We start from the raw sequence: 16,575 nt of genomic DNA on the forward strand, positions 1-16,575 counted from the left end.
GGCAGCCAATCCATGTGTCTCTCTCTCATCAATTCCACCCCTCAGGTGAGGATTAACAACAACAAAAGTTGTGGTACATATATACAATGGAATTCTTATTCAGCCTTTAAAAAAATAATGAAATCTTACCATTTGTGAAAGCATGGAGAGACCTAGAGGGTATTATGCTAAGTGATATAAGCCAGAGAAAAACAAATATCATATGATTTCACTTATATGAGGAATCTAAAGAACAAAATAAACAGAAAAAACAAAAACAGGCTGATAGATACAGAAAACAGACTGATGGTTGCCAGAGGGGTGGGGGATTACGGGTGCTGGGTGAAAAGGGTGAAGGGATTAAGATATACAAATTGGTAGTTACAAAATAGCCACACTAAAGAAAAATACATCATAGGGAATATAGTCAATAATACTGTAATAACTGTATGGTGCCAGGTGGTACCGGAAATATAAGGGGGAATACTTTGTAAAGTATATGATTGTCTAACTATTATGCTGAACACCCGAAACTAGCACAAAATAATATTGAATATGAACTACAAATGAAAAATAAAAATTTTAAAATAATAAAATGATAGAAGAAACAAAACAAAGAAAAAACTAATTAGTACCACAGGAGAGTGGAGCCAAATTTCAAATTATTCCTTTTTTAAAGGAAGTACAGAAATGTAATCCTTCTGTTTGTTACTGTGGTGTTGGAAGGTAAGTGCTTTTGTTTTTAGATTAACTATTATAACTTCAAAAATGACCAAAGTGTAAAATACAGTAAAAGGAATAAAGTACCTGCCTTCCTAAATGTAAAAGGATCATTTAGATTCTTGGTGCCTACGACCTGATAGGTCTACCTACAAAAAAAAAAAGAAAGAAAGAGGGAAAACTGGCCTCAGATTGATGAGACTAGATTTCTACACTAACTACATTTCCTTTTCTTCATTCCTCAATGGACGTGCACTGAACTACTGTAATCCCCACTTGTCTGTTGGGAATACACTGCAAGTGCCCCCAGTGGATGCCTGACACTGCAGCTAGTACTGAACCCTACATATATTATGGTTTTTCCTGTACATACCTATGAAAAAGTTTAATCTATAAATTAGGCACAGCGAGAGATTAATAACTAATAATAAAATAGAGCAATTATAACTATGTACTGTAATAAAAGTTATGTGAACATGGTGTCTCTCTGATAACCGGGAGGGCTACTAAGTGACTAAAGGGTGGATAGCATCTACAGAGTGGAGACGCTGGACAAAGGGATGAGCTCTGTCCCAGATGGAGCAGAACAAATCGAATTTCATCAAACTACTCAGGAGGGTACAAAATTTAAAACCTATGAATAGTTTATTTCTGGAATTGTCCATTTAATATTTTCAGAATGAGGTTGACCATGGGTAACTGAAACCTCAAAGTGAAACTGGAGAAGGGGGGACTACTGTATATTTAAATAATTTTTAGCATTTAACTATATTTAGATTAAATGCTAAAAAAATTGAAATATAGTTGTAACATTACAATTCTTTCAAAGACAACTAAAGATGCTTCATTACTTAGGTTGTGTTATAGTAGTTTATGTATGTTTCTAGTTTTTTAAAGTAAAAAATCTCATAGATTTAGAATTTATGCCAATTTAAGTAGGTAGAGTACAAAACTATTCCTGGTATCATCTGAATGGAAAAGAAAGAGAAGCAGGACACAGGTAGAGCAAGCAAGCACATGCGCAAGAACAGAACTTACATTAATTTAGAACCCTAAACATACAGCTTTCTGAAGCATATAACTGACTTATAAACTGAATACATGCTTGATCTTTAACTCTGGAGGATATGTACTATTATAAGCTGCTTCCCTCAAAGAAATCTATACTAAGTATCTATTCTCAAATATATATATGTACACATATATATGTATGTACACACACACACATATATTCTCTTCCTACTTTTAAACTAAAAACTGTTTACATTATGTCCATGTGAAAGAAAATATTCAGTGGCTTTAGTTTCACACATCAATTTATCTGAGATATTTCTGCTGGACTGAACCCAAGACCTATGTAAATATTACATGTCATTTGCCAACAGGAAAAACTAAGATCTTGTTATAGTAAATCACTTATACTAGTGTTCTCGGAAAGATGATGTCAGTAAGCACTTTTTTTTAAACAGTAACTTTTTTTTTTAACAGTTTCATCACCCTTTAACTGTTCTATTATGTGAGATAGAAAAAGGGTCAGCAACCTAATTAATAAAAAATAGAGACCATATATCTCCTACATAACACGCATTGGGAGAATAAAACCTACTTTCAGAACGTGACATGATTTCTAAAATTCAAGATCCACTAAAATATAATACCAAAGGAATACATTTCCTCATGTTGTAATCACAGAAAGAACACAAACCCCAAAGGTTAATAATATCTATTGCACAACAACAGAAACAATTTGGCCAACAGAAGCAAGAGTCCATAAAAACTGGGAAGGTTCTCTCTAGGGTGCTGGGAATTCGGTTCCTGCACGGCACTGCCCCAGACCCTTCAACAGCTTTGGGAGGGGGAAAAAAACAAAGACCTTTAACAGTCTATTTTTAAGTACTTGATAACCTGCCTTCAGGACTCTGAAGAATTTACTGTTATTTTCTAGAATTTACTAGAAAACTCTTCTAGAATTTACTGTTATTTTCTCTCTAGCTTTATTATTATTATTATTATTTCCTCCAGCTTTATAATCTATACCAGGTGTCACTCCAATTCATTAAAAACACCAGAACCACACACGGTTAAAACATAGATCTAGACAAATGTCAGAAGGTAGCAGGGTCGGGAGGGACTGGATAAAGGAAGGTGAGGGGATTAACTAAAGAACATGTACGCATAGCTCATGAACACAGACAACAGTGTGGTGAGGGCCGGAGGGGGGGGGGCTGGAAGGAGAGAGGCAAATGGGAGACATCTGCAATAGTGTCAACAATAAAATTTAAATGAAAAACAACAACAAAAAAATCAGCCCTGGCCGATTTGGCTCAATGGTCAGAGCACTGGCCATGGACAGAAGGGTTTCAGTTCGATTCCTGGTCAAGGGCCCATTCCTGGGTTGTAGGTTCAAGCCCGTAGCGTGCAGGAGGTAACCAACCAATCCATGTGTCTCTCTCATATTATCTATGCTTCTCTCTTTCTCCCCCCTCCTCCTCCCTCCCTCCCACTTTCTCTAAAAATCAATGGAAAAATGGAGCCTCGGTGTCTGACCAATGGGGAGTAGGGGCTACCTGAAAGGCACCCAGGGTAATGCGGAGCCTGGGCCCAGGCAGTGGCTCTGCTTCCTGTAACATTTAGTCATACAGAGTCAGTAGAAGGGAAAGAACACTGACTTTTCTGGGGGGGGGGGGGGAATATTTTTTAAAAATTCTGTTAGCAGAAAAGACTAAAAAAAGGTAATCCTTTGGAAACCTGTATGGCTATTTAGAACAGTTTATAAATGTTGCTTGAACCTGTATTTTCTCTTCAGGGCTGATTAAAAACAAAACTTTGAAATACACCTACATTGTTATATATTTATTTTAATTCTTCTGTTCTAGTAATATTAATAATACTTAAAAGTATATACAACTTTTTAATTCAGAAGAGAATCTGTGTAGAGAAAAAGCATAAGAGAGCTTCTGGTGTTAAACATATCACTTTAAAACTATTACAAGGATGGTAAGCATACACATTTTAGAAAGTAAAACTACTAAAGCCTTTTATGAGAAACTGTAACTTTACGATTTATATTCTCTAGCAAAGAAAACAAAAGGAACAGTGCTTCTTTTCCAATTATATGTGAATGGACATGGTCGTCCCCTACAATCTGGGAGTCAAGTCTGCTTTCCCTGCCCCATTATTATCAGTCAGTCCCAAAATTTGTAAACCAAACTTTTGACTTCAGAATTGGAAAGAAAAACACCCACTAAGTTACATGCTTTCTTCTCTCCCATTGTCTACTTTGCCCAGGAACCTCTGAAATGTGATTATCAAAATGACAGAGTCCTATACCTCTAGGCTATAAATAAGTACCAAGGCTCGCAGCATTTTATCATTATTTAAGTATATGGCCATCTTTCCTATCTTTTATTTTATTAATTTTATTTTTAAAATATGCGTTTATTGATTTCAGAGAGAGGAATGGAGATAGAGAGAAAAACATCAATGATGAGAGGGTCACTGATCGGCTGCCTCCTGCACACCCCCTACTGGGGATCGAGCCTGCAACCCAGGCACGTGCCCTGACCAGGAATCGAACTGTGATCTCCTGGATCATAGGTCAATGCTCAACCGCTGAGCCACTCCTGGCTGGGCATCTTTCCTATCTTTTAAAGGATCCAGCAAAGGAGAAAAATGAAGATATTTCAAACTAGACTGCATGATATACCACAAAAGCAACAAACCACACTTCACAGGAAATCTCATTTCTCAACATCTAATAACACCAACAGCAGAACTACCAAGAACATATACTTTTTTCTATGGGGGCACAATCTACTCTTAAGTCTTGTCACTGGGTACATGAAGAAATGCAATACCCAATAGAATTGTGCCATATAAACTGGATACAAATTAAACAAATTTCTGAAGAAGATTCCCTCACCTCCCACAGTATGTTTTCTGAGAAATGGTTTCATTTGTCAAGAAATGACTAGCTCTAGCTGTGGCCTGAGCTGACAATACAGATTTGCTTCCTCTTTCAGTACTGTCATAATAAACTTAAAAAAAAAAAAAAAAAGAACTAAAAAAAACCCACCTCTCTCCCTCAGTTTCACCTCGTTTGTCATTATTGTAAGACATCTCCTTTTGGAAAGTCAACCACATCAAATAGGATGGAGGATTCACATTCATCATAACCACCCTCAACAGCTTACACCACGGCAGAGATCAAGAACAATTAACATAAATTGGGCAAGGAGAAGACCTAGGTTTGTGCGACTTAAGAGACTACATATTTCCCCCACTACCTGGTCTCTCTTGGATACATCCAAGTTGGTTCTTTTACCATCCTGCCCACATACCCTAAGCTCTTTCTGGCATTGCCTTTCATACTGTTCTTTACCTCAGGTATGATTTCCATCTTTATCTCTGTCACACAAACCTCACTTCCTTGAAGATCCAGCTCATGACCTATTTTCTCTATACAGTTTCTTTGATGGAACCCCCACTGTGATGGTTTGTTCTTTTTTTTGAAACCACCAATAAACAAGAATTTATTTGAAAAATTCCGAACCTGAAAGAGGTAGCACTTTTTAAGCCCGAAGCCTGACCCACCTTACCAAGCTCCAAGGGACAATGAGTTCTAACTCCCCCTGCCCTCCACCAAGCTTTACACCCATACCTCAGGCCATGCTAGAAAACTCTAGTGTCCCCTTCTAGGAGGCTTTACAGGGCCAAAGAGCAGGGGTGTCAGCCCTCTGGCATCCCAGAAGATAACAGTGGCCAGAGCCGCTTACATAGATTGAGAAAAGATAATAAGGGAGGAGGCACCAAATAGGGTTTCCTGAAAAACAACAATGTACCCCTTATACAAAAAAGTGGCTCCCACATAGAAAAACCTGCTCCCCAAATAGTGCAAATAGCCAGAGGAAAGAAAAAACCAGCAGCAAGGCTGGGCTGGTAGGAATGGCAGAACTTTGGTTTAGAAAAGCTAGGAAGAGTGTGAGCTATGCCCCTCTTCCTTGCCCAGCTCCCAAGAGCCAGCTAAGACACTGGCCCCAAGGGGGAGTCTGAAAACAAGCAAAGCAAGGGGACTTTGGTTCTGAAAACATCTCCATTACAATGGCAAAGCACAGCCTCCAGAGTCCTACTTGGGCCTGCACAGGGCAGAAGCATCCGTTATGAACCTAATTAAAGCCAACGCATAAGGTATGTAATAAGGCTTTGGAGATCAAGCAATAAGGAATCCTATCACTACATTTATGAAACTAAAGCAGGGGAGCAGACAGTGATACCCCTCACCCCATCCTTACCCTACGGCCCCAGATGGTGGTCCCTTTTAGGCTGAGGGGGGTGGTTTCAGGGCTGGGAAGAAAGGACAGGATCCCTGAGCAGTCAGGGCAGGCGAATTCAGGATGATCTGTTCTTTACATTTAATATCTTCAACACTCATGTAGCATTTTCAGTCAACAAATATATTTTAGGAGCCAGGCAAGAAGGACATAAAGATAAAACATAATTTGTTTAGAACTTTTTACAAGAAAAAAATTATATTAAGTAGTAACTCCCAGTACTTTATTGCATTGCGTTGTGGGAAGAGAGCTGACCAACTGATGCCTGCCTGAGTGAGTAGGCCTAGTGAGATGAGCAGGCTTTGCTACACAGGTGAAGGAAAGGATGAATTCCAGCAGAAGGAGCACACAAAGAGAGGAATGAAAGGAAATGGCAGATCATGAAGGACTGGCAAATTCAAAAAGGCTAGAGATCTGAGTAGATGAGGGAGGTCCCAAAGTATGTTGAGGCCAGGCTCTGAAGGCCTTGTATGCTGTGCCACAGGCACAGGCAACCTCAATGAAGCTCTTTAAGGGATTGACACAAGCACATTTGCTTTTCAAGAAAATAACTACTAGCAATACAGAGGATGGAATGAAACAGGAGGAAGACAACTTAAAAACACTGATGCATTAACAGTTTAACCAAGAGGTGATGGGTACTGAACCTAGCAGTGGCAGTGAGAATGAAAAGCACTGCTAATGAAGCATTTCCCAGGTACACACCATCATGGACTTGCCAATAAAGTGTATGTTTTGGAATCATCTGATAGACTCAACCTTTTCCAAAAATAGGTTGACTGTCTTTGATGACTTCAACCTCTTTCAATCCATCATGATTTCAAGTTCCTAAATGTCACAGGACAATGTTAATGGATTAAATTGTTTCCACACATCTCCAAATTGAAAAGGGCCTCTTTAATCTATTCCCAAGAGTCTCTGCAATGGAAAGAATACCTGGGAAGTCTCCTTACAAAATAGGTAAAATTCATTAATGTAGTGTTGTACAAGGATACCCTTCTCTTTGATAGATTGCATAAAATAAGACATACTAAGCTTCAGTCAGGTTAATATAATCAGTAAGCATCTCAACATTCTCCTAGAAACTCAGAATCTTTCCTTCTAGGAGAGAACCTAAAAAATTGAGGGTAGAGGGAGTGGAGGGAAAGAATGTTACTTTCATCCAAAAGTCCATGGATACCATATAAACATTGTAGACCAAATATTTATTAAATACCTTCTATGTTCCAGGCGCTGTTCTAGTCACTTGGGACCCATCCATACCCTTGTGGGGCTCACCTTTTCAAAAAGGGAAGTTAGCTGTCCTCGCTAATCCCACTGTTATTCTACTCTGGCTCTTCCCTGAGTAAACCATCACTCAGACCCCACCCACACCCTCCCACCACTCTCAGACTATGATCTCAGACTATAATTCTGCAGAACAAAATTTTAGATCAGGAAAGAACTCTTCAACTTCACGTCCTACCGCCTGAAACTTATTTCTGTTTGCACTCATCTTTTCCTGAAGTCCCAGGAGAAAAGGCTTTCCTCCTCCTGTCTAGGTTTGTATCCTGATTCCTCCTTCCTCCCTCCTCACGGACCTCACTCTGTCATCACCACTCTTCATAACATATGAGCAGACAGAATCTTAAAAGAATACACTATTTGTCTTTCCATCCTTGGTTCTACCCCAGACTCCCCACTTTTAACTTTTATTCTAAAGTACTAGTAGCTTTCAAATTTTCATATGCAATGAGGGACTCTCCATTGCTTTCTTTACTTATCCCTCTGACTTTTGACATTGTTGACCATGCCTTCCTTCTGCAACACCGTATTTTTTTAATTTTGCTATTGCTTCTCTGGCTGATCACCCAATCTCAGAACTTCTCTTCCTCAGTTTGCCACTGTCTTCTTCAGGGTTCTGTCTCTGTCTTTCCCTTCTTCTCACTCTGACACATGTATGAATGATCTCATCTTCTGTGCATTCAGTTACCACCCCTCTTGCTTGTGACCCCAAGTCACATCCACAGCCTAAGTCTCTCCTTTTAAGCTATAGACCCATTTATGCAAGTCACCCACCTTTGTCTGGACTCAGTATGTCTAGATACTGAGCTGGCATTCCTCACATAATGCATCAGTCCCACTATCAAAGCCATTGAAAAGACTATGTTTATGACAGAAAAATGTTTAAGTAGGAAAAGAGCTACAATTAGTATAGGCAAGATTCTAATTTTGAATTTTGGAGAATATATGTACACATTTATACAGAGAAAATATGAATAGAATATAAACCCGAAAAATTTTGTTTTTAGATTGTGAGGCTTTTTTCCTTTACACATTTCCATGTTTTAAAAGTTTTCTGCAATGAGTACTTAATACTTTTGTAATATGGAGAAAAGAAAGCAACTACACCGATAAATATTTTAGGTAATACCAATCAAGTCTACGGGACAATATTAAAAGGAAGTATGTATACATGTATACACATATACATATATAAGATTAAAATTATTTTAAAGAAAGAAAAATTATGCATAAGAAAAGAAAAAAGACTGGTAGGAAATACATCAAAATAATGGCAGCTGTGTGGATGAAATAATTATGGGCAATTTTCCTTCCTTCTACAATTCTATGCCTTGAAATTTTTCTTTCAAGAACATATATTATATTAATACTGAAAAATTACTGTACTTATTAACGCTGACCAAACCTTCTTTTTCACTGTATCCTGCCTCCTGAAACAAACCAACAACACTAATATGCACACAAACCCACAGGTACTTACATGGGCTTACATCTCTGTATCTGTTTCGATTTCTGTTTTCTGGAAACTTGGCCACTCTATGAGGATAGTCATGGGACTCATTGCGAATTTCCTTAAAATAACAAAAATATATTTTAATATTCTTCTTAAATTTTATATAGCAAAACAGACACTTTCCCAGCCAGTATAAAATAACACTTATTGAGCACTTATGATGTGCCAATTACTATGCAAAGCACACTATCTACATTATTTCATTCAGTTCTCACACCAATGGGAATGATTATCTTCTCCATTTTATATTCAAGGGCTGATAGGCTTTGAGAGGTAAAACGACCTACCACAGGTCACAAAGCTAATAAGTGGCAGACCCCAAGACTGAACCAAGGTCCATCAGACACCAAAGACTTTGCTCTTCATATATTTATTTACTGCCATGCTATATTCAACAGCTACAATGCAACATCAAACAATTTATGTCACAAAGAATTAATGCAATGGAGGTATCTAAGATTACATCATACTCAAATTTCTGACTAAACTTTCTTAATATTATCTACCTATATTTCAGAGTTTCTATCTTCAAATCGTAATCTATTTTTCCTTCATATAACTTTTATTTCATTTTGAGTCCAGAAATATCCTTAAAATTTTGTTTCTAGAGCTTAGCAATAACTACTAGGCCTGAGGCTCAATTTAGGTAGGACCTTTGCGGTTCTCTGTATTCCACTAGAGTTGAAATTCTGTGAGGTTATGTCTGCATTAGGCACTCACCTACTTATATTCAACACCAGCAGGTTTTTTTCTCTCATATGAAATATAATTCTAAGAATTCAGGTAAAAACAGAAATATAACCCCAAAAGAGTATGCATTAACAGCAAAACTTAATTTGGGCTTTTGTTCACACTACCACATGTGAGAAAAAGCATTTTAAAAGTTAAGTACCAGATAGTTCTAGAAATTAAGCAAGAATAAATTCTTCAAGTCATTTCTTGATGAAAATCCTTACTGTGGGTTCCCTTGCCTGCTACCATTCTTGGCCTTCCAAGATGCAAGAGAAGGGAACACATACCCAACCAATGTGGCTCAGCAGTTGAGCATCAACCTATAATCCAGAAGATTGAGGTTTGATTCCCCATCAGGGCATATGTCCGGGCTTCAGGCTCTTGCAGGCTCGATCCCCATTAGGGGATGTGCAGGAGGCAGGCAATCAATGACTCTCTCATCATTGATCTTTCTATCTCTCTCTCTCTCCCTCTCCCTTCCTCTCTCTGAAATCAATAAAGAACATATTTAAAAAATTGAGAGAGAGAGAGAGAGAGAGGGAGAAAGAGAAGGGAACACAAACCACCTTTCAATGGGAGGAATCAGTCACATTGTGCAAAGAGCACGTGGGATGCAAAATATGTTGGTACAGCCATTTTGGAAAATGCATTTTTTCACACAGAGAAACAGAAACACACACTGTACACAAGTTACAATTGTTGCTGTTGACTTTTTAATGCTACTGTCACATCCAGCAATCTTGCTGAGCTCTCTAGTATTTTATAGCTGGTTCTGAATTTTTCAGTATCAATAGTGATAATTCTGACTCTTCCTTATACTTCGTATTTCTTATTTATTCATACCTCTTGTTTCTTTTTCTAATCTAATTACATTGTCTAGGACCTCCTATTCATAGTCAAATAGGAATATTTTTCCCCCCTGATTTTGAATGAATTGCTTCTAAGGTTTAACCACTAAATGTAATACTGCTTTAGGTTTCTAGTGGATACACTTTTCAGGTTAAGAAGTTTCTCTTCAATTTCCAGTTTGATCATTTTTTTAAATCATGAATGGGTACTGAATTTTATTCAGTGTTTTCCCTGTATTCATAGAGATGATCATATAATATTTCTCCTTTAATCTGGTAATGTGTTAAATTATAATAGTAGATTGATTTTCACTTAATAATAGACATTTAAGATTTTTCCAAATGTCTTCTCATGGCTTGATAGCTCATTTCTTTTTAGTGTTGAATAACATTCCATTGTCTCCACCATTATTTTATTTAACATGTATGCATACATGTTTTTAAGTTGAACTGACCTCTAATTTTCTTTTCTCATATGATTTATTCAGTTTTAGTATCAAAGTTATACCTGCCTCATATAATAAGTTGATAAAAAATATGACCTTTCCAGTTTCAAATACTATTCCATGAAATCACATTATAACAAATTATTGTGACTGGCTGAAAAGCAAAAAAGGCTTCAACCATTTCCACAGATTAATTATAAAAGTTTTTAAATGTCAAATAATAAACTTTACATATAAAATTAAACATATTCAGGTACAGGCTTATATTTGTTTGCATAACCTCAAACACTATATGAACAGTTAAAACACTACAAAGTGGTATCATAGGTAATTTTATATTGCAAGTTAGTAACTGATATAAAAGGGAAATATTAAAATAATACTAAAACATAATTTTTCTTTTGACAGCTCTTCTGTATCAAGTGCAGAGAAAACAGATTGGCAAGAATAAAAAATTCTAATTGATGCTATGTAGATGAGAGTGAAAAAAGAGCCTCATACATTACTGAGAGAATGTATACCAATATATTTTTGTGAGAATAATTTGATAAGATCATAAATTTGGCTCAATAATTTCAATGCCAGAAATTTATATCACATATAGTCATATACTTGTATGCAAATAATTATGCACAAGGATGTTCACTCTATTGTGAAAAACTGACAACCTAAATGTCCTTCAGTAATGAACTGGTGATATAAGTTATAATGCACCAATGCAGTGGAATACATGGGAACCATAAAAATACATGGATATGGTACAATTTCAAAGACATATACTGTGTAGTGGGGAAAAAGGTACAAAATATATGTTTAATTCAAAGGGGGCAGGGACTCCACTCAAACATAAAAAGCCTGAGAATACAATGAATACTTCTAGAAGGAGACAAGAAATTAGTAAATTCTGGGGATGAAAACTGCGGGACTGGACATCTACGGAAGTGTAGAGATTTATGTAACTAAAAATTTGTTTTACTTATGAAATATTTCTAACAGAAAAATACAGATAATATGACATCCATGTTCCCACCAATGAGATTAAACACTGATTAACAATTTTGGTTTTATTTGGGTTTTTCTAATTAACACTTTTGGCATATCTAAATACAACATCAGATACAGCTAAAGGATTTTCCCTACCCTGTCCCTCTTTCTTTCCAACGTAAACTTCCGTCCTTTTAACTGCTTTTTTATTGGAGACCTTTTGTGCCATTTGAATTTTAAACTATATATTCATATATGCTTTAGTTCATGTATTATTTTAAAATAAACTAGCTTAAATACTAATATAATATCAGTCCTAATGCTAATATATAGTTTTTAAATCACATCAAAAAGTTGTTGACCCTGGCCAGGTATGGCTCAGCAGTTGAGCGTCAACCTAGGATCCAGGCGATCGGGGTTCGATTCCCAGTCCGGCCACATGCCCAGTGCTTGACCAATGACTCATCATTGATGTTTCTATCTCTCTCTCTCCCCTCCTTTCCTCTCTCTGAAATCAATAAAGATATAATTTAAAAAAAAAAAAAAAAAAAGCCCGCAACCCAAGCATGTGCCCTGATCGGGAATCGAACCATGATCTCCTGGATCATAGGTTGATGCTCCACTGCTTAGCCACACCAGCTGGGCAGAATATATATATATATATATTTTTTCTTTTTTTTTCTTTTATTTTTGTTTAAATTACAGATGTCCCTTTTTCTCCCCAATGAGAATATATATATATTTTAATTAAAACAATTAGCAAAGGAGATAGAACTCCATTATACCAGGCCTTCTTCAATACTTCTGTTATGCATATACACCTATTTCCACAGTTAAGTACATCTGTCAGTTGATTCCAATTTTTAACCTAAAGAAATACATTTATTTGTGTACACTATAACAAATTATAACAAATCATAATTGATGTTGCAAAAATATAACATAAATAGAGTGGGATCCAAAGTGTAGGGTTAGGGAAGGGATTTTAATTTATAAATTTATTTAAAATTTATAAAACACCTTAAAACAGCCATTTCTCAACTTGGGTTAAGAAATACATTTTGTTTTCTCAATTAATTACCAAAAACAGAAACTCTTGCAGAGTCCATTCTCTCAAATCTCCAATGTTATTTGTTCTCAATTACCATTCTTTAATTCCAGTGCATTTTAGGAAGACAAGAACCCCCAATACTTTATAAAGTGGCTCCAAACATACATATTAGTTTTGCCTATTCCAATATCCATTCTTTCTAACTATAGGTTTCTGGTTTTATTTCTGACTTAAATAAGCCCAACTAAAAACCTGTACTGCCCAGTTTCCTAGACAGCTAAGAATGGTCATGGAACACAGTTCTGGCCAATGGGAAAAGGCAGGTATCACTGGGCTGGGTTGTAAGAAAACTCGTATAGAAAGGACTGGCTCAGTCAACTCGTGTCCTTCTCACTTCTGCCCGTCTACAGTACAGGTTTTGATGTGGGGGTGAGGGGTGGAAATGGGCAGAGTCTATCCTGTGACCATAAGGTAAAAAGCATATTCTAAGAAAGGCTTAGCAGAAAGAGAAGAGAATGGGTTCATCAGTGACATCATGGAGACACAGTAACAGCTCTGAACTCCTATCTCTAGAATTTTCATTACATAAGAAAAATAAGTCCCTATTTATTAAGTCAGATATTAAGCTTGATTTTCTTTCCCATGTAGCTAGATGTGCATTATACACACAATATAGCCAAACCTCAACAATAGCCAGACCTGACACTGATAAAGCATTTTCAAGAATACCCAAGACACAGAAATAAATAATTTTATTAGCATAGCACATAAACAATAAAATACATAGTGTTTCTCAAAATGGTTATGGGAAGGCAGGCATTGCTATTCACTAGGTCTCTATTTGGAAAAAACCAACCTCTACTGATCTTCTGATGCTAAAATGTTCCCCTCCTATAGCAGAGAGGACCCAGTCTACAGTGGCGCTAAATACTACATCAAGAATGTTTCCTGGCCCTAGGGCCCCAGCCAATTTGGCTCAGTGGTTAGAGCACTGGCTTGTGGACTGAAGGGTCCTGGGTTCGATCCTGGCCAAAGGCATATGCCTCAGTTGAAGGCTCCATCCCCAGCCTTGGTCCGGGCGAGTGAGGGAGGCAACCAATTGATGTGTCTCTCTCACATCAATGTTTCTCTCTCTCCCCCCCCTTCTACTCTCTCTGAAAAGCGATGGAAAAATATCCTCAGGTGAGCATTAAAAAAAAAAGAATGTTTCCTGCCCTGGCCGGGTAGCTCAGTTGGTTAGGGCATCATCCTAATATGCCAAGGTTGCAGGTTTGAACCCTGGTCAGGACACGTACAAGAATAAAAAATGAGAACAACAAACTGATTTCTCGAAAATCAATACATAAATTAAAATTTTTTTAAAAAACAATGTTTCCTGTCAGTAGTAAAGTCTGCTAACCCAAGGTTTCCAACCTCAGCACTAATGACATTTTAGGCTGAATAATTCTTTGTTTTGGGGGCTGTTCTGTGCATCACAGGATGTTAGAAAGCATTCCTGGCCTTCACTCATTAGACATCAATTGTACCCCTCTTCCCAGCTATGACCACCAAAAGTCTCTTCAGGAATCGCCAAATATCCCTGGACAGCAAAATCCACCACAAATATACCCCACCAACATCCAGTTGAGAACCACTGTTCTAATCTAATACCAACTCTTACCTTTAATGAAAGCTAAATTTAAGTGGAAAGGATCTTTGTTTTAAAGAATAATTTAACCAAAAATTTTTTAAATCTAATTTATTTTTATATGATTTTTGCTTGAATAAAGCTAGGAATAATTGACTCACTAGTTATTTCTTTTTGTAGCAATGACCCAAAATGTAGGTAATTCATGCACAAAGATATCTTTCATGGAATTATTTATTTGTAGCAATGATCCAAAATGTAGGTAACTCATGCGCACAGATCTTTCATGGAACTATTTATACTGTTATAATTATTTATAATGTTGCAAGAAATAACATAACTAATGACAGGGAAAAGACTGATTGAATAAATCATGGTACACCCAAACAGATATTATGCAGCTATTTAAATAAAGGTACTCATGTCATCCATTGGTAGCAAACTCACAGTCTCTTGGAATGATAGGAATGATAATACATGATAAATACAAAGGAATAACAACACAATAAACAGAACTGAGCCACTATTTGCTATCTGGGAGAAAATTTCATTTAGCTCCTTAGCTGTACTTGAAATTTATATACACATGTGAATTAACTACATTAAGACTGCCTATCATCTCCTTTTCCAAAGAAGCCTAACTTTTATTTATTTTTTTTAAGAAGTCTAATATTTAGAACATTATAAAATAATCCACACTAACAAATGGCCTTATAATTAATTTATCTCCAGGCAGAAGATTATAATTTTAAATTCTGAACATATTTACTTTCAATGTATCTACTCTCTCCAACTATTTCATCTCTTTAAAATTTTTATACCCATAACATTTAATTTCTCATGAAGTTTATTTTGACATATGGTTTGAAGTAAGAAGCTAAACTGAAAAACAAATTTGCTGAGGCTCAAATAATACTAGGCTAAAATGCAAGAATAAGACACTTTCTTCTTAAGCATCCAGCCACTCTTCATTTCATAAGAAACAATCATGTCTATTTTTGACATCCTTGAATGCCATTCACAGCAATTAATAGTAAAACTATGGCTCATATTTCAACAGAAGCTTGAATGGCAAGTTTTTACAAGTCCCAATGAAACCAGCTAAATTCAAGTTTACTCTCCTGGATATAAAACACTAACAAGTTTTGGACAAAAAGGGGGAAAGTGGTTTTAAAAACTAATAATTTTGTAAAATAAAGAATAGGAGATTGAGAAATTCTTAAATGTAAGACAAAGCAGTGTTTAATATACATTTATTTCTTTTGGAGACAGCTCTTATAAACTAACTAACCACATTACAAGTGGTCTGAATTACAAACTCTTTGAAAAAACTTTTCATTATACTACACAGTTACTGGAAGTGAAAGAAATAGTTTCTGTTAAATATCTTTATTATTTAAATTATATATTTTAAAATATAAATGTTTAGTTTTAAATGGATATGCCTAGAAAAATGTTAGTCTCTTAAATGACTGAAAAATTTCCCTTTCAATCTTATTAACCCTAATGGGCTAAGATTTTATTCAGCTAACCTTATCAAGTATTCTTTCAAAAGTAAAATTTCCAATAACTGATACTTATTTTTAAAAGTATAAAATATTTAAATTTTAATGAAAATATTTCTAAAATGCAGTACGTGTTTGTTTCCTAAAACAAGAATATACAGAATGTCATCTAACCTTTCCATGAGTCATCACACACATTAATTTACTGGGCAATAACACAATTACAGTGTCAGGGGATTACCTAAGTAAATACAGCTGTTTGTCTCTATACTAAGTGGCCACAGAGTGCTTTACTTGGAGTTTTTATATGTGGTCTGCTAGAAGAGAAAAAAATATTTTAATATATATTCACTGTCAGAACTTAGGAATCCATAGATCAACAAAAAGGAAAATGAACCATTACCACACAATTAAGAGATAATCTAAAATTTTGGACATTTTTACTTTATAGATAAGTAGACATTAATATACATCTTAATTTTGAAAATTTTAATAAAAATAGACTACACAGGCACGGCCAACGCGGCTCAGTGGTTGAGTGTCAACCTATGAACCA

The 16,575-nt window shown here is 36.1% G+C and overlaps 1 protein-coding gene across 2 annotated transcripts in view; it reads right to left on the reverse strand.

The window, feature by feature from the left end:
* The window catches only part of PTPN2 (protein tyrosine phosphatase non-receptor type 2), a 67,249-nt gene that overhangs the window by 35,618 nt on the left and 15,056 nt on the right, over positions 1-16,575 (reverse strand). For both annotated transcript variants that reach the window (XM_087818668.1, XM_087818666.1), the window contains exon 2: positions 8,794-8,884. In XM_087818668.1, coding sequence (XP_087674794.1) covers positions 8,794-8,884 — 91 coding nt within the window. The remainder of the gene's footprint in view (positions 1-8,793; positions 8,885-16,575) is intronic.

This window comes from Miniopterus natalensis, chromosome 7 (assembly GCF_054644295.1).
Source record: "Miniopterus natalensis isolate mMinNat1 chromosome 7, mMinNat1.hap1, whole genome shotgun sequence".
NCBI classification, from domain to species: Eukaryota; Metazoa; Chordata; class Mammalia; order Chiroptera; family Miniopteridae; genus Miniopterus; species Miniopterus natalensis.